Genomic DNA, 23883 nt, shown 5'->3' on the forward strand with positions numbered 1-23883 from the left:
GGGAATTCCCCCGTTAGCGTTCCGCGTTTAGAATAGCAACGTTGCTTCGGGGGTCATCCAATCCGCTGGTGCGCAAAAGCGTTCGCCTTTCGTTATAGCGGGCGACGCGGTAAGTCTTCCGTCTGTTGGATAAAGGTCAGCGCTGCATGAGATGGCCATGCGGTTCGCTGTAGCCGTTTTTTCTAGTTTCGGCTATACTAGATCATGATCTTTTTTCAGCTTTAGAGCTTGTTTGAAATCGACTTTTCTTCTCTCCTTTAACTTTATTCCATCTCACAAAATATACAAAATTATTTTAATAGACACAAATATATACTGTTTATTTTTTTTATTTAGTATATTTTGAGTTTTATAAACAATTGATTTGAGATTTAAATGAATACAATATTTATTTTAAATTATTTATTAAATTTATTTTAGCCTTCTTAAAATTAATTTGGGATAAATGAATACAATACTGTAAACACTAATATTTTACCTCCCAATTTAAAAATATTAAATAATTATTTTGAATAAATAAATTCAAAATAAAAGACAAATAAATCATAATTATTTAAAATAAAGGATAAGATAAATGAAAATATTTTTTTTGAGATAAATGTTGTATTCATTTTTATCCCAAATTGATTCTAAAAGGGCTCAAATAAATTAAATAAATAATTTAAGATAAATGTTGTATTAATTTCAACCCCAAATTAATTATATAAAATCCTAAAATTATACATAAATAAAACAAATAGACAAAATAAATATTTATATCTATTTAAATATTTTATTGAATGAAAATAAAGTCAACATGAGTAAAGAAAAATCAATTTCAAACAAGCTTCAAGGCTAAAAAAAGATCGTGATCCAGTGCAACCGAAAATATGAGAAACAACTGCAGCAGACCACGCGGCTATCAGATGAGCGCCCAGACTTCATTCAACGGACATCAGAGGAACGCATCACTTGCTGCAACAGAAGTCAAGTGTTGCTGCGTAGCACTAGATCAACTAACGCACAATTTAGTTTTTTTCTTTATTTCTCACATGCATTTGTGTATATACTTGCATTTAAAAAATTAAAAAATAATAATTTATTTTTTAACATAAAATAATATCTGATTGATTTAAAATATTATCATTTATTTTTGAATTTTTTTTATGTTATCTATAATCTGTCGATCTATTTTTATTCACACTGTGAATTCTATAAATAGGAATGATATGGGCAACGAAAACAAAACCACGAATCATACCTAGTCTGACACATGTGCAGGAAAGAGAAAAATATATATATATGGTAGTATAAATACAATTCCAAACTCAAAATCCGTCATAATCCTCAAATTATTTCTCTCTCTCAAACCTCTGTGGCTCTGACGAAAATCATCTCCCAACCCAAAACCCTAGCTCATGGTATTTTATTTTTTAGATCTAGTTATACGTAACATTTATTTTATTTATTATTTTATTTCAATGTTAATGGTATTGTATTTTCCACTTTTGAGACTATATTTATTGGTAAGAACACTAACAGAGTTTATAAATTGTCTAAAGAGGCAATACTTGATACATACTAGTTGAAGAGACTCATTTCCTACTTAGTCGAGAACTTATAATAAGTCGAATGATGCTGAACAGAACGTTGTTTTTGGAGATTCTATTGACATCCATTTTTACCCACGTGTAGAGTTTTAAAAGAAGTTCACATTGGTTAGATATGTTTATTGTTTAGATCTGTTCATTGTCCCGAAAAATGAAATAAAACACTTATTTATTTTGATGGTCGTCTATAAAATTGTGTTATTTGAAATAAACACTTATACATTATCCAAAAACTTAAATTTAAAATGTTTATCTATAAAATTTAAAATTATTTACAATGTTACAATTCATCGACATCCTTCATTATTTACAGATAAACAAATAAATGAATCATGAAGCTCACTAAACAGATACATATATAACAAATAAAATTCGAGAAAAAAACGTACCAAAAGTGAATACTTTTAGGAGAAAAACGTCCCGAAATTGTTCTCTTTCGGTAAAAAATGTCATGAAATTGTTCATTTTCAGGAAAGAACGTCAAAAAGTTTCATTTTCGGTAGAAAACGTCCCGAAAATAAAAACTTTCACGACAAAATGTCAAATAAAAAATTTGGGACAAGAACGTTTCATTTTCGGGAGAAAACGTCTCGAAAATAAAAATTGATTTATATTGAAATACGCTTGTATTGGAATGACATAACTTTGGAGGGGCATAACTTTGTGTACGTTTGAAGGATTAAGACGATTTTGTTTTTAAAATTGTGTATTTTTTGGAGATCTACGCCGTCCAAACGCCGAATGCGGTTTGGGTGACGAAATCTTCAAATTAGACGTGTTTTGATGGTTAATTTTATGATTTGATTATGTTTGAACATTTTACAATTAAAGAATGTTTTATAATTTAACAACCCTGAAGTGTTTAAGTTTTTAATCACTTCATATTATGTATTTTGATGATAATGTGGGATTCCAAACCTTATCCAACTATGGATTCCCAAAAATGAAAATTTTCGGAAAAAATGTCTTGAAAGTTTTTATTTTCCGGAGAAAACATTCCGAAATTCTATTAGAGGCTTAAAACCAAGCGCAAGATGCATCCACAACCTTTCTACGAGAATTTAGAGATATATTTGTTCATGGAACTTGGAAGTATGCAACAATGAAGAAAATAATAAACATATCTAAACAATAAACAAATTTAAACAATAAACAGATCTAAACAATTTTTCGGGACAAAGCACTTTGTTCCATTCCACTGAAGTTGAAGTTGAAGTTGAAGTTGAAGTTGAAGGAGAATGAAGAAGAAGACGAAGTCGCACAAGCTGAAATGAAGAAATCGCCGAATCGTCGGAGAGAAGAAAGTGAAAGTCACGAATAAATACAAAAAGACGAAAAATAAATGAAAAAAGTAAAAGAAGACTTATATTATTTTATTTTTTAAAATGCCAGTGTGGGACGAAGCATCGCAAACCCCTCTCATTTTTTTTTCTATAAATTTAATTAGCCTATGTTACTTTACTACCTCCCATATTTAGGAAAAAATGAGTATCTTTATATTTATAATAAAAATTAAGCAAGAATCTTAGAAGTGATACAATGTGTATAAATTCCAAAAGGTATAAAATTTATATTTTAACCAAAATGACTAAATAATTACGAGTTACATCATACATGAGTATCAAGCTTTTTACTGAGTCATAGTGAGAGCTCATTGCAAATCAATTGACTCTAGTTATTAAAATGTGATTAATTTTCGTTCCTTTGTGCAATATTTAATTGGACAAAAGTGACACAATTGACTATACTATCCAAATGAGTAAAGAATTACCAAATAATACTATCAGAAAAACCATTGTAAATTATAATAGATGATCAAAACAATAAAAATATAGTATCATATTAATAATCTCTAAGAAATAATGCATGAAATTCATTACACGTCACACATATTACTTTCACTATGATTGAACTCTCATTTTATTAATTTGAATATCTTTATCATCTATTTTTTTAATTTAATATTAATTAACAATTTTTATAGCAAAATAATATTTCGGTCAAAATTCAACCATTCTTCACGAGAGTATTTTATTGAACAATTGAATTCAAGGATGAAAAAACATAAAAATAAAATAAAAATCAAAGTAAATATTTAATTTATTTTAATCTTATTATATATATAATATATTTTTTAATATTCTGAAAGTTTAGTTTAATTTATATATATATATATATATATATATATATATATATAAATGAAAATAAGAGTGTAAATTAATAACCTTTAATTTATACTTGATTTTTAATCTTTTAAAGTGAGATTTCGTCTTCTCAACTGGATTGGCGCCATTGTTGAACAGAATTAACTGTGCGGAAGAACTAATTATAAAAGCTGAAGAACGTTTAGGATGGCCGAGAGAGTTAGGGAGAACATTCTTTCTTGTCTTCTATACAGTGATTGTGAGAGTGTGGGGGATTGAAGAGGGGAAGGGTGAAAGGAAGTTGTAGCAGTCGTTCGATCTTGTTCTGGGTTTCAATTCGAATTTCTTCCTCTCCTCAGGTTCTTTATTGTTTCTTTACCCATGTGTTTAACGATGAATTTCATCAAGAAGCTATGCATTTGAGGCAAATGCTATATAAAATGTTCTGTTCTGATTTTATATTTATTTGTTGGAAAAGTTCTTGAGTTGATGATGATGTGAATCAATTGGGTTCAATAAAAACAGTTTCCATTTAGTATGATCCTATTATTATTTACTGGCTAAAGCACAATGGGTTTGACTTATCTTGAAGAGATTTGATGATTTGAATGCATTTTGAGTTGAATTAGAATTTGTCAAAATGGGTTTCAAGATTAGAAAATATTAAATAACTCATGATTTGTTGGGTCTAACTTGTTATTTATGAGTTTGTGGAGTCAATTTCATGAAATCTTGATGTATTGGAGTCCAAATTGGTGAAAACAGAAGCTACTGCAGTTAAAAACATGAATACGGAAGAGTCTTCTGAAGAGGATGAGGAAGAAGAAAGCGACGAAGAGCCTATCGAGAAGATTCTAGAATCCTTGGGAAAAGACCAGCTGATTGTTCTTGTCAAGGAGGCTGTCTCAAAGCTCCCGGATATAATTGAGAGCATACAGAGATTGGCCGATTCATACACTGCACATAGAAACATTTTTGTTCATGGTCTCGACTGGGATTCTAAAGAGGAAACTATAATAAGGGTATTTAGCAAGTACGGTGAGATTGAGAGTTGTGAGGTTCTCTATAACAAGGTAGGCAGGTCAAAGGGATACTGCTTCATTCTCTTCAAGCACAGGAGTGGAGCCAGGAAGGCACTGAAACATCCACACAAGAAAATTGATAATCGATTGACCTCTTGCCATTTGGCTTCAGCTGGACCTGTTCCTGCTCCTCCTCCTGTAGATCCACCATCGTCGGATTGTAATCAGAGGACGATCTTCGTAAGAAACGCGTCTCCTGACATTGACCCACTAAAACTAACCGAGTTCTTTGCTAGATATGGGGAGATTGAAGATGGGCCTAAGGGATTAAATAAACATACTGGGAAATTTAAAGGTTTCTGTTTTTTTGTGTACAAGAGCATTGAGAGTTATAGAAAAGCATTGGAGGAGCCTAATAAGATTTTTGAAGGGAAGATCCTGCAATGCTATAAGCGAGTTGATGTCCCCAAATCAAATAAACCAAATCAGCATCTTTCTGGACCAACCCCTGAGCACCTCATTGAACCTTTCAGACATGCTCTTGGATTTAACCCAACTGTTGCAGCTCCAACTCTAGTCCCCAATTCAAATAAACCAAATCAGCATCTTTCTGGACCAACCCCTGAGAGTCTCATTGAACCTTTCAGACATGCTCTTGGATTTAACCCAACTGTTGCAGCTCCAACTCTAGTCCCCAAATCAAATAAACCAAATCAGCATCTTTCTGGACCAACCCCTGAGAACCTCATTGAACCTTTCAGACATGCTCTTGGATTTAACCCAACTATTGCAGCTCCAACTCTAGTTCCGGGTCCTTCGATTAGACAGATATTGGATGCTATTCGCGGCTCGGAAGGAGATGATTTTGAGGCAACAATGAATCAGATCATACTGCCAAAGATGAATAATCCTGGTTATGGGAACCAGGTTGGAGCCAGCTATGGTGGTAGTCAACCAGTTTACATAAACCAGGATGGTTACCAAGACCCCCAGTCAGGGCAAGGATCAACTTGGCCAGCTTCAGGTGGTGCTTCTAACATGGGTCATGGACAATAGGTAAATGAAAGGTATGCCAATATAGGCATTTAACTTTTGTTGTTTTTTATGCTCATTTAAGTTTAATTTTTTGTACAATGTATATACAATTTCACATACATTTCAAACCTGACCAAAGTGATGAATGCTAACCAAAGTTGGATCTTTATTCTGATTGACTAGTAACTCCTTAATAGTTATTCAATGAATGGAGGATCTCATTTTGATGACCTTTGATTAGTATTTCTACTTGTTACAGTAAAATTTTCTTCTTAAAATATTTTTTCATCAAGAACAGGTTTTCATAATTTTCATATTAATTTTGCAGATTCCTTCATAGATGCATCAAAATTTTAGTTTTCAACTATGGTGATCCCTTGAAGCTCCTGGCACTCTTCAAACTATGTCTTTGTATTTCTATATAAAAAGAAAGACACTCTTCGCAAATTTCAGATGGAAATATGGATAATTTTTTTTGATTGTTTGTTCCTTTTAAAAACATTATACAAAATTTGGTTAGGCGTGTTTCAGTAAATAAAAAACTTTCCTGTTTTAAAAAACCACTCTCTTCATGTTCGCATTTTGTTGAAACATGTTATTTATGTCATATGATAGCATAGCAAAAAAATTTGACTTCTTTAATTGTTTTCTTAATCACCTTTTACTTAACCTTCCTTAGATTTGATTGTGTAATCAGTTTACTTAAGTTAATTACAATTGTCTTTTTTATCAAAATAAAATTAGTGTCTATTTTTATTTTTTAGTTTGAGCTTAACATGTATTTAATTTTCAAATAACATTTCACAACAATATGTTTGAAGCTTTTCAAGTATAGAAAAGAAGAATCATATCATAACTCAAATATATTACCATCATTTTCTCCTCATTTAAATTTCATGATCACACCTGATTTGAATCTCATAGTCATATTCATGAGTTAATCTTTAAAATTAATTATGAAATTATAAATCAGAACCAATTAATTATATGTAAACTTAATTATCATATGGTAAAATTGATCAAATTATTAGATTATAATAATTCAGTTGTCATATTTATTTAATTTATGAAGTAATAATATATTATAACACTCTAGAGAATAAGTGGTAACTGTGGTAGTACACGACGATTGAGAAATAAATAAATAAATAAATCATATCTAAAATCAATAATAATAAATTTAAAATATACATTTTTTATTTTATTTTAACATGGCATTTTTTTTAATTTATTATTTTTTAATATTTTTTTATTCTCAAATATATATATTTATTAAATATAATATATATTTTAAAACATATATATTTATTTATTTTATTATTTAATTTAATTATTCTCCCTATTATTACTCTAAAAAATATATATATAAATAAAATGTAACAACAAAATATATAAACATATATTTACAAATCAAAAGAGAAAAGAGAAAAAAAATAATAAAGCAAGACAAGAATGAGAAGTTTTTAACGGAGAAAAAAGAGAAAATTTTATTTATTTATTTATTTATTTTTTTTTGTCTAAAGCATGACCATTTTCGGACTTTATTTTATTTTATTTTAATTTGAATATGACTTTTTTTTAATTTATTATTTTTTTAATAAAAAATTTTATTCTGTTATATATATATATATATATATTTTAAACATATATATTTATATTTTTATTATTTTATTTATTTATTTACAAGTATGTTTGAATTCTATAAATTCTAGTCAAGAATAATAATTTTGATAATTAAAATTTTTCTTGGATAAATTAATTAGAGAAGTTGGTTGGCTGAATGAACAAATCAAACTGATTTTGGGATTTTAAATTAAAATGAAATATATAATTTGGGTTTGAAATCGGGCGAACCAATTGTCTGGGGTGGAAGTGGAGAAGTCGAAGGGCTTGAGATGTAACAACTAACTTTGTAACGATGATAAATATCGTAACTTCTGATCAAAGAATGAAAAATAAGAGTGAATCCGATAAATGCGTGATGAGAAATCAAATACAAAAAATAAAATATTCGAATTAGTCGGGTTGGGGTTGGGGCTGGGGTTGGGGTTGTGGTTGGGGCTGGGGCTGGAGCTACTACTATTCTCGTAAGTCAATTATTAGACGTGAAACCTCCTTTAACTATTCTCGTAAGTCAATAATATTAAAACTAAATAAAATATATTTAATATATTATATAATAATAAGTTGTATATAATATTAATAAAAGATATAATCACTTAAATTAAAAATTAAGTGATATAAGAAAAGTCTTATATTTAAGAGTACTAGTTACAATTTTATACCAAATATCTTATAAAATTATATAAAGGTATAAATTTATATTAATAGTAAAATCTTAAAAAACAACAACGATAAATTTATATTAATAGTAAAATCTTAAAAAACAACAACTAGCTTTAGGTGTAAATTTTGAATTAAAATAGAAAAATAAGATTAAAATATTTTAATAATTTTATAAAAATCTTAAAAACCCTAAACTAGAAAAATAAGATTAAAATATTTTATCATTTTAAATAAAATAAAAGTGATATAAATTTTAAAACAATATATATATATAAAGTTAAACATTTTTATAAAGATAATAAAATTTTAGTTATATTATAAATTAATAAAATTATAAATATTTGAGATAATATAGGAGATAAATAATTTTCAAATATAAAATTAATATTATTAGAAAATTTAAACAAAAACATAAGTGGTAATCCGCTTAAAATTCAAATAAATAGTGAATGTTTTATGATTTCTTATTTCGATATTATTAATTGTTGGTTAAGAACTAGTTCACTCAATCATAATCATAAAATATAAAATTTAGTTATATATTATAAAATAATAAAATTATAAATATTTGAGATAATATAGGAGATAAATAATTTTCAAATATAAAATTAAATATTTTTTTAAAAATAATAAAAGCTTAGGAAAAAAATATTATAATTTTGAATAATTGAGATAAGATAGGAGATTAATATTAGTAGAAAATTTAAACAAAAATAATATAAGTGGTAATTCCCGCTTAAAATTCAAATAAATAGTGAATGTTTTATGATTTCTTGTTTCTATTTATTTATGATTATTAATTGTTGGTTAAGAACTAGTTCACTCAATCATAATCATTGCCTCATTGTGGTTGCCGTCATTGTGGTTGCTGTTGAAGAAGAAAAGAAAAAAAGAATCACTTGCAAATTGAATCAGTTAAACAGATCCGGGTATATATATATATATTTTTTTTTGTTACTTAATAATTATGTATGTATGTATGAATAATAATTAATGTAATAAGTTTTTGAATTAATATGAAAAGGAATCAAAATAAATAAATAAATATGTCGTCGTCGGGGAAATCAACATTAATAATGGTGAAATCTGAAGAAAAAGAAAAAGAAAAAGAAGTTGGATTGAAAAAAGGAACATGGACAGAAGAAGAAGACGAAGTTCTAGCTGATTACATCCGCAAGCATGGGGAGGAGTCCAGTTGGAACACGGTTGAGAAGGAATCTGGACTCAACCGGTGCGCTAAATCATGCAGGTTAAGGTGGGTAAACCATTTAAGACCCGAATTGAAGAAAGGTCCGTTAACCGCCAATGAAATAGAGACGATCGTTCGTCTTCATGCTAGGATCGGAAATAAATGGTCCCGCATAGCAGAAAAGGTAATATATATATATAATTAAGTTATCTTGAATTCAAACTATAATAATAACTTGTTAATTATATAATTATATAATTCCTCTCAGGTTCCTGGAAGAACAGATAACGATATTAAGAACTTTTGGAACACTCGAATCAAAAGTTGTGAGCGTCGTGGCCTACCACTTTATCCGCCTGAGGTAGTTCAAGAATTATTAAATGAAGAGAAGAACCAAATGAATATGGTACCTACTACTGTCAACTTCAACAACAATTATCCTTATCCTAGTAGTAGGATCAAATTCAACAACTATGACAACTTCAGCAGCAGCAGCAGCAGCCCTTCTTCACTTCTTCTTAACTTTCCTCCTGCATTATCTTCTTCTTCTTCTTATTATCCTAGGCCTCCTCCTCATGTTGCTTCTTCTTCTTCAAATCATCAATCACTTCAATTAATTCAGCCTCCTCCTATTGATCCTAATGCTTTCTCTTCATTTCGACCATCGCCAAAGCTGATGATTGACGGTTTTGGAAACAATACTAGTACTAATCATCATCTTCCTTCCTATTCTTACCATGCTTTCCAGCAGGTAGCTCAGAATTCAGGCCTCCAATCATTCCAATTACCGCCGCCTAGTAGTACTGTTGCTGCTGCTCATAATATGTTCTCTTCATTTCAACATCTACCTAATCTCAATGATATTCATCATAACTCATTATACTTCCATTCATTCCAATTTGCGCCTCCTTCATCTTCTTATGCTGCTGCTGCTACTACTCGGGTGCCTCATAATTCATTTCAATTTGGGCCACATCATAATCTTCCTTCATCTTCTAATGCTGATGCTGCTGCTGCTGATGCTTTTCCAGTGGATCGTAATCATCCAGACCTCCTCCCTTCATTCCAGTATAAGCCTCCTAGTCCTATTGTTGACGACAATAGTTTCTCTTCATTACAGCAACCACTTGATCAGATTATTGAAAATATTGATCATGGTCTTACTTCCTCTTCTAATGATCCTTTTGAGATGGCTCCTATTGTTGACAATACTTTGTCTTCATTAAATCAACCACTTCATCAAAATTTGCCATCATCATCTTCTCAGAATTATTTTCCAGAGCTCCCTTCAATCCAACCTCAAGATCCTTTTCATTTGCCACAATTCGACAATCTTTCCCAATCACCCGCAACCCAAAATCTACAGTCAAATTGTATGCCTAGTCGAAAGAGAACCCACGATGATCAAATGTCAACTTCACAAGAGGAGCATGCATTATTGGGAAAGAACTATTCTGGAGATACATCAAATATGTCAATTAGGGGTGAGTGGTTTTTTCTTTAGTTTATTTTTATTTACCTATTTATTATGGCGTTAAATTTTATATTAATTTGTTACTTCTTTGCGTAGAAAAAATCTCAAACGAAGAATTACTCGACTCTTTTGCTTTTGGTCATAACTCGGTTCTAAATGAAGACGACAAGATGAGGTCTCCGTTTTTCTCTAAATATCTTATGAATCCGAGAAAACATTGGAGTGGATTGTGATAATTATGATATAGTTTTTAGATAATTGTAGTTTTTTTTGAGTTTTTAATTTGGAGGAATGTTCTATTCTCGTGGTAGAACTATACATAAACATATTCTAATTTGTATTTTATTTTTCGAATGTTAAGCTTGAAGTTAAAGACTTTATTTGATACATGTGTATCTTACAATTAGCATGGAAGTTTTTTAATTGAAGCTATTGTATATTGATGTTTTTTTGGATTTAGTATTATTATTTTGATTTGGTTTAAGAGTTAAATTGTTTCAAACAATTTCAACTCAATAATTTTTTTTTTCTATCATGTGAATCATTGATCCTTTAATCTATTAGTTCAAATATTAATTTTTTTTTATCATTATATACTCTTTATAAATGTCCACTTTTTATTTATTTATATTAAACAAAAGTATGAATATCAATCATAGTCTTAGTCAATTGAGTTGGTAAGTTTATCAATCAAACTAATAAAACATAAGCTACATTTAACTAACTATCCATGGCCAAACGAAGCATGAGCGAATCCAACCCGGTTCATATAGACTTCAACTTCCTCCGAAGCTCAACCTGCCGCGATGACAAAATTTCTCGAAAAATATGAGTTCATTCCAAAAACAGAAGTTTGACTACAATTAACCAAATTAGTTAAGCGACCTACCAAAATGACCGTAAAGACATAAGGATCAGTTTGAGATTGAAGAGAGGATTGCGATTTTTTTCCATAAAGTTATTTGGATGAATAAATTGAAATTTTAATTCCAAATTTATAATAATTGATATTGAATTACAATTAAATTCATATGTTTGGAAAACTATAGAATTATAATTTAATTCTAATTTTTATATTTAAAAAATAATATAATAAAAATAATGTTAATATATACTATTAGGAGGATACCAGACAAAAAAATGTAAGTAAAATTTTATAACGTTAGTGACTATACGATTTCATGTATTTATAAAATTATTTCTAAATAATATGAATTAATGAATAAAGAAATTTTGTACTAATTAGAATTAGGTTAGACATTAATATTGTTATTAATAGATTTATATATGTGTTGAAAAAAGAGAATTTTTCGTAATAAAAATCTTTAACTTTTTAGGTTAATTATTAACCTAATTAACAATTTATTATCAAAAAAAAAAATTAGTCCAAACTTATTTCTAAAAAATTATGAGATTAGAGACTCATTACTTAATTATCAAAATATATTTAACATATTATAATGACTCTTGAATAAATATACTTACCATTTTTGCTGCCACTTGAGAGAATGACACACTCTCTACATGATGTGTCATTCGAAGATTCTTCCTATTTTGTGAATTCTGCTCACTTCTTACCTATTTTTGAAAACATTAATTAATACTTAATTACATTATAAACAAGGATGTAAAAAGTTTAGAATTTAAAGATTCACCCAAAAATCGTCTTGGAGAAAGTGACGATCCAAAATGTAATTTCAATCATCTTTCGTATATTCATTTGGTTTTGTGTGCTTTGATAGCTGTTATATCCCCATCATGAGCTTTAACATAATTTCAGTTGATATCACATCTATACCTATCCCAAACCACCTTCCATTATATGTTTCCAATAATACTCAATATGTTCCGGCACTACCTCAAAACGATTCTGCAAAGACACGAGTTTAATTATTATTATGTATTAGAGAATGAAAGTTAATACAATAAGATATTAACACTTACCGTTACCGACTTCCAAAGATGCTCTATGTCGATGGAGCTCAAGTCTGACCAATGCAGCAGACGATGTGATATCACAGTCGGGTCCCGAACCACGATCCCAATATGTCTGGACCAAGGCGTGTCGTTGTCGCAACACACTCTCCCATTTGTCAAGAATTCTATTGTTATTTTCTCACCCGGGCTCAACTTCGAGAGGGTCGTGTTCCTATTTTTACCCCCGACCCTTTCTCTTTGATGTAGAACCTACAAAAGAATTATACAACATTAGTATATGAATTTGTATGTATTCAAAGATTATAATTTATACCTTCAGGCTGGGAGGATGATGTTTTCATTATTTCAACCTCCGATAACGTCGGATCTACATGGTCGGGTATGTCATCTGACTCATTAGAACCACCCGCCTCGAGGAGATCGGTTCTCCTCTAGAGATCGTCGATCTTCCCAGACATGTCCTTTATGCTTCTGCACCTATATGCCATGAGGCCTGCAATTCCTCAATTAACGATTGTAGAAAAATATCAATCGCATTACCGGGACTCTTAAGACTGTGAATCAACATGAATAACATTAAATTACTTGAGTACATGCATATCGTCGATGGTACATTGTAAGGTATTAGAACAACCGACCAAATGATGTACGATTGTTTTCCATTAATAAATGGCTGAAACCCATCACTAGCCAAATAAATTCTTACGTTTTGGGGCTCTGAAGAGAAATCGGTGTAGTGTTCATCAAACGACTTTCAAGTCATAGAATCTATAGGATGCCTCAATAATTCGTCGTCTAGCCGACTATCTTTGTGCCATCTCATTAGTGGAGTCGTTTTTGAAGACATGTATAACCTTTGCAACCTTGGTGTCAATGGAAAATAACGTAGCACCTTAGTTGGAATGTGTTTTCCATTCTTTTTTTCCGAACTGTACTACTTGACTTATCAATCTTCCATCTCAAGGTGTTACACACCTTACAACATTGCAGGTCATTATCCTACTTACGGTAAAGCATACAATTATTATTACAGACGTCGATAATACCGTGAAAACACCAAAAATCATAGTCCATTCTTATACTGTGTATAATTATATGTGTCTTCACAATATTAACACTCTCATACTTTCAATTTGCACATTTAACGCAAGTACAAGCAATATTTTCCCTTACATTAGAGTATTGAGCAAAGTTTAGAAATTGTTCAACTCCTTTCATATATTGTGGATGATTTCGACGTAGGAGCATCCAACTTTTGTCTGGAATTTTCATTTTCAAACGTCGATCAGATTTCTTAACACCAAATTTGAAATGTTAAGATATTTTAAACTTAGTGAGAATAATTTAGTAGCACAATTTAACTAAATAAGGTATCTATGGAGATTGTAATAAACATCATTTAACACATCAATAATGTCAATATTGTGTTACAAGAAAAAACATACATCTTATATAGTCCAAATATCACTAAAATACATATCAATTTTTTTAATATCTAACATATCTATAATGAAGACAAACATTTAATTTTATTTCTAACATATCTAATGAAGGGCAGAAAAACATATCTAATGTAAATTCTTAAATCAATGTAAATCTAGCAGGCATGCAAACAATATATCTAATGAAGGAAGACAAACATCAATGTTCATAGTCTGGAAAGACCCTTAATTTGGTTTCAACATCAAGGAATCGGGTATAATTTTAATTAATATATATAAATGAATTGGGGAGTACCTGAAATTGGGAACCTAACGAGGAATCGACCTGGAATCGGGAAGCTGACGATGAATCGACCTGGAATCAAATAACCCCAATTACAAACACAAAATGACCAAGATCTTCTCTAAGAAAGTGTCTACAAGTAGCATTTATAATAAAATATATTTAATATGAAAAATAAAAACATGATTTTCATATACGATCAAGATATTTGGTTTTTTTTGACAAAAAGCCTTATTCGGATCTTACCCTACCAAAACCTTTAAGCTGTAAATAAACACTACCAAATTACAGCTTACAGCTACAATATTAAAGCTAATATTGAACATTTAAGCTGCATATTCAACTGTAGCGGTAAATAAACACTCAAGCTTAAATAAACACAAAATGACCAACAAATTAAACATTTAAGCTGTAAATAAACACTCAAGCTTAACAATAGATCCCAATTTAAGTGTTTCAATCGATAATAAGAAGGGGAGAACTAACCTTTTCGGCAATATCCGGGGAATCAACAGTAGCAATGACGCGTTTGACAATAACAATGGGAGAATCAACGGCATCAACAATCTGGGACGAAAAGAGGCGCGAAGCGAAAGAGGCGCGCGATGGAACAAGTCCGTTCGATTCTGGACGGTGACGATAACGGAATCTGGACGGCGACGGAATCAGGCGGTTCGCGGAATCGGGACGGCGACGATGACGGAATCTGGACGGCTACAGAATCAGGCGCGCGGTTTGCGGATGTCGGATCAGTGCCAGAAGTGAGAAAGAAGAAAGAAAAAATTGTTGGATCAAAATCTTAAAACAGGTTCTTTGTGCTAAGCTATTTAAGAGCTTGCGCCATCGATTTTTTTTTTTTGTTTTGTTTTGTGTTTGATGTTTCAGAAATACGAGCCGCGGTGTTGCGAAAGTGATGATGCTCATTTAGAAAAATAAAAAAGATTCATCTTAAGGAATCAACAAATAAAGATAAGTCTTTATTGCATATAAATATGTTTGATTATTAACACATATGTTCTTAATTTCATAAGCTAATATATTTTTGATATAATTTTTTTCTCTAAAAACATTAATTTCTATATTCATTATACAAATGTTATATAGAGAATAAATTAGAACACAATAATTTAATTTGTTCTAGACTTATTTAAAGATTTGTTTGATTATTAAAATTATTAATAATAATGAATGAAAATAAGAAAGTAACTAATATGTTAGCTTTTAATTTTCATAAAATTTATGTTGTTAAAATTAATTATAATTGAAACATATGGTTTCAGTTTTAAAATAATTAATTATAATATATCTTCTTAAATTAATTGAGCGATATAATTAATAAGAATACGGTACGATGATTAATTTATGTGATGAATCATGACAGACATGAAGTACATTTGTAGTTATATATTGTGTTGTTAAGTGATTGCTTATATATATATATATATATATATATATATATATATATATATATATATATATATATATATATATATATATATATATATATTAGCTAATAATACGATAACTTGTGTTAATTCATAATAGGTATGATTAACTTGTTATTTATATACACACATGAATAAAGATTATTGTATGTCTCTTTTATTTTATTAGAAAATTCTACATTTTTCATAAAATTATTGTGTCTTTTGGTATACAATAACTCCTGTAGAAAGTTAAAAGTCATCATTAATTAAGAAATTGATGACATTAATAATTATTTATAATAATTAGTTATTTTATATTTGATTAAAAATTAATTATCAATTATTGATGTATTTTAGAAGGTATTTTCTTAATGATATATGAGGTAATTATAATATATATGACATATCATTTGATTATGTTATTCAATTATATATTTGATATACATGGTCCAATTTCGTCATAAAGACTTGTTTAATTTGATGTTTTTGAAATCTAATAATTACATGAAAATTTGTGTTTGATTTGAGAATAATGTGACAAACGCGCCGATATTTTGGGATGCAAACGTGCAACCGGAAATAAATGTTTAAGCGACTTCAGTCAAAGATGCTTGAAACATTATGAATTCTTTTTTAGAAATCATGTGATACGGTGAATATTTATTTGATTAAATATTCTAATTTCTTTTATAGAAATGAAGTGTTAAAATAAATATTTTAATTGATTAAATATTTTTAATTTCTTATGTAGAGATTATGTGAAGAATGATTTATAAATGAATAAACATTCTAATCTCTTGTATAGAAATTATGTTTTATTCAATTAAATATTTATAATATAGTTATCTTATTCAATGTATGATAAGTATAACAAAAGAAATTTGTAAAAGAATTGTGTGACAATTTCTTGATTAGAAAATCATTGATTTAAATCATACAAATGTGTGTGATTTCAAAAGTATACCAACACGAATGTGGGGGGAAATATTTTTATTGATTATAACACAAAAATAATTGTGTATATTATGATAAATAAAAAGATAATTTATTGTTAGAGAAATATGTTCTCTATAAAAGATAAAGTTGCGCAACTTTACAAAATGAAAGAAAATAACAAGAAAATGTCTTGTTTGTATTTGATGAGTTGGTGCTCAAATTGATATTTTAAGTTTGAGGATTTTGAAATCAAGAAACGTGTCATATTTTGACATTACTTTCATAAAAAATTGAAGAATCAATTTCTTCAAAAAAATATTTTATGAAATAAATGAATATGAAAGTTTATAAAGTCTTGATATGACTTATAACAAATTTTATAATAATGATATGAAAATTTGATCATACTTTTATTAAAAAGTGGATGTGACAATTTTATATATCATGAAGACAATGGAAATTATTTCATTACGTGTCTTTTGTATGATATTTTTATCGTTGAAAATTACGATAAAAATGATTAAATTCATTAAGGATATGAATTGCACTAAACGAAATATCATGTTGTTATCAAATGATATATTGATATTATTAAATGAAAGACTTTACGTCTAAAAGTGAATATGTTTACACTTAGAAGTGCAATCTACGTATGAAAATCTTGTAAGAAACTTATGATGGATAGATTAAACGTTATAATCTATATTTTTGACTCATGTCGAAAAATAAAATATTTTTATGTAAAATATATAATCGTTTACACAAAGGCAGAATAGTTCAAAGACATTTTGTCTACTAGTTAGCCAAGTAAACAATATTTTCATAAAAAATTAAATGATAAGCATGTACGAATGATTATGCTTCTTATTAAAAGATGTTCCAAGGTTAACTAAGAATGTACCAACAGAAATTTCTAATTATTGTGATAGTAATTTGAAATTGGACAAGCTTAGAGTCAATGACAAGTCTAGACATACACGTCTTAGACATAATGTCATTAGACTATACTCTCTAATGGAGTTATCAAATTTGACTATAAAAGTCAAAGATAACATTGTGGATCCACTAATAAAATTATTGAATAGAGAGTTTGTTTGAAAGTCTTTTAAGACATCAGCCTACTATAAGTTGGTATGAATAAAAACTCAACTTATGCACACTGGAGATCCCAAGAACTAGGTTCAATGGGACAACCTAATTGTACTGACTTGGAAATTATTGTTGAGGATTAATCCTATAACGAAACAATATATATTTTGACGAGGATAAGCATATCGCTTTTAATGATTCTTTGTGAGAAAAGAGATCACCTATATGAGGGAGAAGTGGGGTCGCTTCGAAAGAATTGCACGGCTCAATTCTAGACCCTCTCACAGAACTAGGCACGTGTTCCATGGACAAAATGGACACAACCATGAGAGTTTTACATGTATCAGGGAGAATTTTATGTGAAAGTGTGTAATCGTTTACACAAATGGAAAAATAGTTCAAGGACATTGAGCCTACTAATCGGCTAGTAAAGTTATATACTTTCATAAGGGAAGGTTCAAAGAGTTACACCTACCTATCCTATGTAGAATTCAACTGTTGAACCTTTCATCGGGTTAATCTTTCAATTTCCATTAATGTGGGGGATTGTTGGAATTTTAAACGAATTCATAAATTTCATTAATGAATGGAAATGAGAATTTGGGTAAATAAAATCAAATAAAATTCAAACGAAATTCACATGAAATTCAAACGTGAATTAAAGTGAAATTTGATCCAAATAATTAAATTATTATAATTAATTTATTAATGATGTAATTAACATTTAATGGCTTGAAGAACAATTATCAAATTAAATATGTTTAATTTGGTTAATTGTCATTGTAACCTTTGTGATATTATTGCTATCAATTTATTGCTATCAATTTATTAGCAATTTAGAAAATCATGTAATATGTATTTTCTATCAAGGTCAGCCGTTGGATCAAAGATTAATAGTTGATTTTATTTTTATGAAAGTTTAACTTTTTAACAATATAAAACCCCTCATCTCTAATCTCAAACACTATATTATCTTATATTTTTTCTCACACTAGAATTCCAAAAGTCTTCTTCTTGTTTTGTGAGTGTTCTTCGAGTTCTTTGTTCGATATTTCCGTTGAAACCCGGTGATAGTTCAGGTACGCTGATCAAGTTCGACGAGTAGTGATTTCAGTGTAGAATCACTACAGGATTCGTTGTACCCTGAGAGACAGTCATTTGCGATAAGCTCCAGCACAAATGGGAGACGATAGAACTATTTTAAGGGAAATGTGCTAAGCACATGCCTCGAATCAACAATTTATTCGGTGATATTGTTCTTTATATATTTTATTTATTTCATTTATTTGTAACATCATTTTATATATATTTCTGTAATTTATTTCAAGACAATATTTCTAACAGAAATAAGAAAGAAAGAATCGATTTAGGGTTAAATTAAATATATCTACGAGGGTGTTAAGGGTTCCCTCGGAAAAATTATTAATTACAACCTCAGCGAGAGCAGAAATCAAAAGTTCTCGGAAATAACAGTTATCAGCGAGAACTATGTAAAGCCCCTCAGTGACTTATTTAAATTTTAGCGAGCTCTCGGTGACTTCTTTATTTACGAAACTTTTGATAGCTCTCGGTTATCATCCTCGATAATTATGACATTTCTATTAGTGTACATTCAATCAATTTTACAGGTAAAAAGGTTCATCAGCTTTTGCACTAAATAGCCTAAAACAATAATTAAAATTTGTTTTGTGTTATTCATCATAGAAGTCCCATGGAAGATCCATATCCTAATAATTATAAACAATACATGTTTGAATACATTGAGATAATTTATGAAACAAGTCACCCTATCAGGGACATCCGGATTTGTAAACATAAACAAACAAATTAACCTATATAATTTGTCTATTCATGTTTCATTTTCCAGCTTTAAACATAAATTAATGGACAATAAAACAACACTACTATAATTAAATTAAAATTAAACAGCATTTAGAATCCAACTTCTTCTTTTTTAAACATTATTACTTTTTTCTTTTTCTTACTACAGTTTTTTCTATGTCCAACAAACTGCAATAGGACTTCCGACCACAATCTTCTCGACCGACCACACAATTCTTTCAAACGCTGCGCTATTCGACAACGCCGAATTGTTCACGATAAATGTTACTGTATATGATTTCTGTACGCACATTTTTACGTCTCGGGATTTCGGATCTCCTTAGATGTTTTGGGCACGGCCTAACTCTAAATGTTTATTTTATAGTCGTCACCCTAGCTTGTTTCCTAAAGAAATTAGGAAAAACATTTAGAGTATTTTGATTAAAGGTACGATGCCTGGTTACATTTGGGAAAGAGTTTTTGACAGTATGTCTCATACACTCGTCCTAAAAGGTTGGTTATTAAGACGTGAATGGTTATTACACTTATTTGATGTTCGGAATTTTGTGTTGTTTGTCTAGACGAAAACTAATAAAATAAGGATACACAAAAGGAAAAAGATTCAAATTCGCTCGAATGTGAATTTCCGTGCACGAGATTTTTGAGGATAATATTAAGAACATATAGGAATATTATTCTTTTTAATTTTTAGAGTTGTAGTATTTTATTTATGATACCACCAAGTTAGGGATTTTTCAAATATGTCCTAAATTATTTTGTGTTGGTCAAGAATATGTTTAAAAGTTAGGAATTTTTTTTTGTGATTTTTGGAATTATAAAACTCAAGTTAAGGCACCATAAAATTAAAAAAAATTTAAACATATCCTACAAATTAGGTGAAATTTTATTTTAGTCAAAAATAATAATTTTGACAATTTAATATTTTTTTGTAATTTTTCTAAATTAAATTAATTTAGAGGTAAATTAATTAGAGAAGTTGATTGGTTGAATGAACAAATAAAATTGACATTAGGGATTTTAAATTAAAATAAAATTTAAAATTCGGGTTTGAAATCGGGCGAAGCAATTGTCTGGGTCGAAATGGAGTAGTCAGAAGGCTTGAGATTTAACCCACATCTAATATTCTAAGCTTGGACTCCAGTAAAGTCGTAAAAAAAATTTTGCAGGATTTTTAAGGATGACCAAATTTGAAAACTTTGTGAAAGTGAATCAATTTTACATAATTGAAAATTAAGTTTTTAAAAGCGAAACTTTATAAACAACTCCATAACTTACTAGTATAGAATCTATGAGATATTATGATATTTAACGGGAAGTCGACATAAGTCTATTTAGAGTTTTTTCAATTTTTAACAAATTCAAAACTACAGAGTCGTCGCCAAACTTTTATAAAATTAAAAAACAAATAATGCGCATGCATGCACGCCATATTTAGAGATTCATTCGAGTTTGGCTAACTAAGTCTCAAAACGCCTTTGGGTCTCTACTAATTCAGTTATGGTCTTTTAAAATATAATTTGCTTTTTACTTTTTATATTTTTAATTATTCATGTATACATTAAATATAAGCGTGATATTATCCATTTCGTATTTGTACAGCAAAATGAAATAAAGTAAAAGTAAAAAATTAAAGAATATAAAGTAGGAAAATAAATCCTCATATAATATTATCATAAGTGTTAAGGAGACTAAAAGTTAATAAATCTCATATTTAAACTTATTCTAAGTCTACTAAGTTTGTAAGGATTTTGGTGAGTTTTATATTTAAGGATAAATATTTTAGAGTTCAAACAAATTTATGAAGAGATTTTTATCTTCTCAATTTTTTAAGTTTTTGATTTTTTATGTTTTAATTTTTGTATTTTTGATTTTAAAGGTTTTATATTTTTGTAGTTTGATTTTAATTTTAGAGTTATTGATGCTGTGTTTTAGGTTTTAGTCTACCCTAAAATCAAGAAAATCATAAATTTACATCATGCAAAAACCAAAAGGAAACTTAAGACTAAACAAAATAAACGAAAATAAAAGCCAAAAAGAAAAAAAAATGGTCTCAAGCGTCGGGAAAATTAGCTAGAAGCAAGGGAGAACTGTCGGATGGTGAGCAGCAGCTGGAAAACTCGGTCGGAAGCGTCGACGACTCGACAAACCTAGCCATGAGGAGCATCTCTCGGTCGGATAAGAACGGAAGCAGGCGTGCGAAAAGAGCATCGCTGAAGTATCGGGAACCCTTGAGTAAGCGTCAGGAAGTGTTGATGCTTCCTCCTCTCGCGCAGCAGCCGCCATCGTGGGAATCATCGGTCGTATGTGTCGGAAATCTTAGCCAGCAGCAGCCAACTCCAAGCATCTGGTTAGTTTTCTCGGTCGGCCGCGTGCAACGCAACGGGAGAGGAAGAAGCATCGGCTCTCGGCGACAATAGACTTGAAGAAGCGCCGGGTAAAACTTGAACATGCGTCGCTACAACAAAAATTCGACTGTTCTTCCTATTTTTAACTAAATGGTAACCAAGAATGGCTCATAACTCAATTTTTTCTGAGCTAAAATGATAGTACTATAATATATTCACATAATATACAAGAAAATACAAGAATCAAAGCAATTAAAATCAAGAATGCACCAAAAACTCAAAATGAAGATTTTCGGTCAAATGTGATTTGTTTACTTCTAAATTCAATTATTTTAAGGTCGTTTTGTTTATCTTTAAACTTAAATCTTTTTAGACTCAAAAGCTCAAAATAAATTTTAAACACAATGAGCCCAAAAAGATTCAAGATTAAATCCAACTGACCGATCTTGATTTAAATGAATTTTGGGTTAGATGTTGTTAGTTTAGATTTAATTTTTGTTATTTTGATTTCATTTACATATTTTTACAATCAAGAACTTATTATTATTATATATAGACTTATAGTTTGAAGAGAGAAGAAACTATGTTGTTACCTCTTCAGCTATACATACGTGACCATTTATAATTCCAATCCTGGCATGAAGACGAACAATCGTCGACTCTATTTCTTCAGGGGGCTTTTATCGGACCAGGTCTTAGATGGTTGATCCATCGTAACCTACATGATTTCCCGCACCGATTGAGTCCAGATTCTTTCTCAACGGTGTTCCAGCTCGCGTCCTCCCCATGCTTACGAATGTAAGCAACTAAAACTTCATCTTCTTCTTGAGTCCACGTACCTTTTTACAATCCAAATTCTTCTTGTTCAGGTGAGTTAGATTTCCCAGTTGTTGATATTTAAATCACTTTTCATATTAATTCAAAAACTTATTACATTGATACGCACAGAATTAAGAAAAGAGAAAACAGGGATAGAATATACAGAATCTTGATTATTCTTGATTGATTCAATTTACAAGCGATTCTTCTTGTTTTCATATTCATCCAAATCAAGATCCGGTATATGTAATAAGTTTTTGAATTATGCACGATTCATCTAATATGAAAAGGGGTTTATAAATATGTAAATCTAATTCACATGAACAAGAAGTTCTCGATTGAAAAAGGGAACGTGGACAGATGAAGAAGATAGAACTCTAGTTGATTACATTTGTAAGCATGGGGAAGTGAACTGGAACACCGTTGAGAAAGAATCTGGACTCAATCTCTGCATGAAATCATCGTGTAGGTTATGCTGGATAAATCATTTAAGACCTGATTTGAAGAAAGGTCCGATAACAGCCGCCGATGAAATAGAGACGATTGTTCGTCTTCATGCCAGTATTGCAAATAAATGGTCACGCATAGCTGAAGAGGTAACATAATTCTTCTTAACTTTCCTGCATTATCTTCTTCTTATTATTATTATCCTAGGCATCCTGCTGCTGCTTCATCTTCTTTTCAGTTAGCTTGAAAATATTGATCATGGTTTTACTTCCTCTTCTAATGATCCTTTTGAGATGGGTCCTATTGTTGCCAATACTTTGTCTTCATTACAGCAACCACTTGATCAAAATTTGCCATCATCATTTTCTCAGAATTATTTTCCAGAGCTCCCTTCAATCCAATCTCAAGATCCTTTTCATTTCCCACCAATTCAGAATCAAGCAACCCAAAATTTACAATCAAATTGTATGCCTAATCAAATTGTATGCCTACATCAAATCTCCAAGTTCTCAAGAGGATTGGGATGCATTATTGGGAAACAACTATTTTGGAGATACATCAACAATGTCGATTTGG

General features: G+C 29.7%; 3 protein-coding genes across 3 annotated transcripts; all 3 read left to right on the forward strand.

Annotated features, from left to right (window-relative positions):
* The first annotated feature begins 4518 nt into the window (after positions 1–4518).
* Positions 4519–6248, forward strand: LOC124929920 (UBP1-associated protein 2A-like). The gene is made up of 2 exons (XM_047470299.1): positions 4519–5811; positions 6119–6248. The coding sequence occupies exon 1, from the start codon at positions 4519–4521 to the stop codon at positions 5809–5811; it is 1293 nt and encodes a 430-aa protein (XP_047326255.1). The 3' UTR covers positions 6119–6248.
* Positions 6249–9152: 2904 nt separating this feature from the next.
* Positions 9153–15167, forward strand: LOC124929921 (transcription factor MYB120-like). The gene is made up of 4 exons (XM_047470300.1): positions 9153–9449; positions 9534–10749; positions 12997–13056; positions 14842–15167. Exons 1-4 carry the CDS (start codon positions 9153–9155, stop codon positions 15165–15167), a joined length of 1899 nt encoding a protein of 632 aa, XP_047326256.1.
* A 6682-nt stretch (positions 15168–21849) lies between these two features.
* Positions 21850–23465, forward strand: LOC124929923 (transcription factor MYB102-like). The gene is made up of 2 exons (XM_047470301.1): positions 21850–22043; positions 23192–23465. Exons 1-2 carry the CDS (start codon positions 21850–21852, stop codon positions 23463–23465), a joined length of 468 nt encoding a protein of 155 aa, XP_047326257.1.
* Positions 23466–23883: the final 418 nt, after the last annotated feature.

Source organism: Impatiens glandulifera, chromosome 3, assembly GCF_907164915.1.
Source record: "Impatiens glandulifera chromosome 3, dImpGla2.1, whole genome shotgun sequence".
NCBI classification, from domain to species: domain Eukaryota; kingdom Viridiplantae; phylum Streptophyta; class Magnoliopsida; order Ericales; family Balsaminaceae; genus Impatiens; species Impatiens glandulifera.

Bases quoted from the DNA above. Each gene is read 5' to 3' on its own strand.
- LOC124929920 (XM_047470299.1), top strand. From the start codon at position 4,519: ATGAATACGGAAGAGTCTTCTGAAGAGGATGAGGAAGAAGAAAGCGAC.
- LOC124929921 (XM_047470300.1), top strand. From the start codon at position 9,153: ATGGTGAAATCTGAAGAAAAAGAAAAAGAAAAAGAAGTTGGATTGAAA. The intron at 9,450-9,533 runs GTAATATATATA...AATTCCTCTCAG, and splicing joins GGTCCCGCATAGCAGAAAAG to GTTCCTGGAAGAACAGATAA. The intron at 13,057-14,841 runs GTATGTCATCTG...GCTTAACAATAG, and splicing joins CGTCGGATCTACATGGTCGG to ATCCCAATTTAAGTGTTTCA.
- LOC124929923 (XM_047470301.1), top strand. From the start codon at position 21,850: ATGAGGAGCATCTCTCGGTCGGATAAGAACGGAAGCAGGCGTGCGAAA. The intron at 22,044-23,191 runs GTTAGTTTTCTC...ATGAACAAGAAG, and splicing joins CAGCCAACTCCAAGCATCTG to TTCTCGATTGAAAAAGGGAA.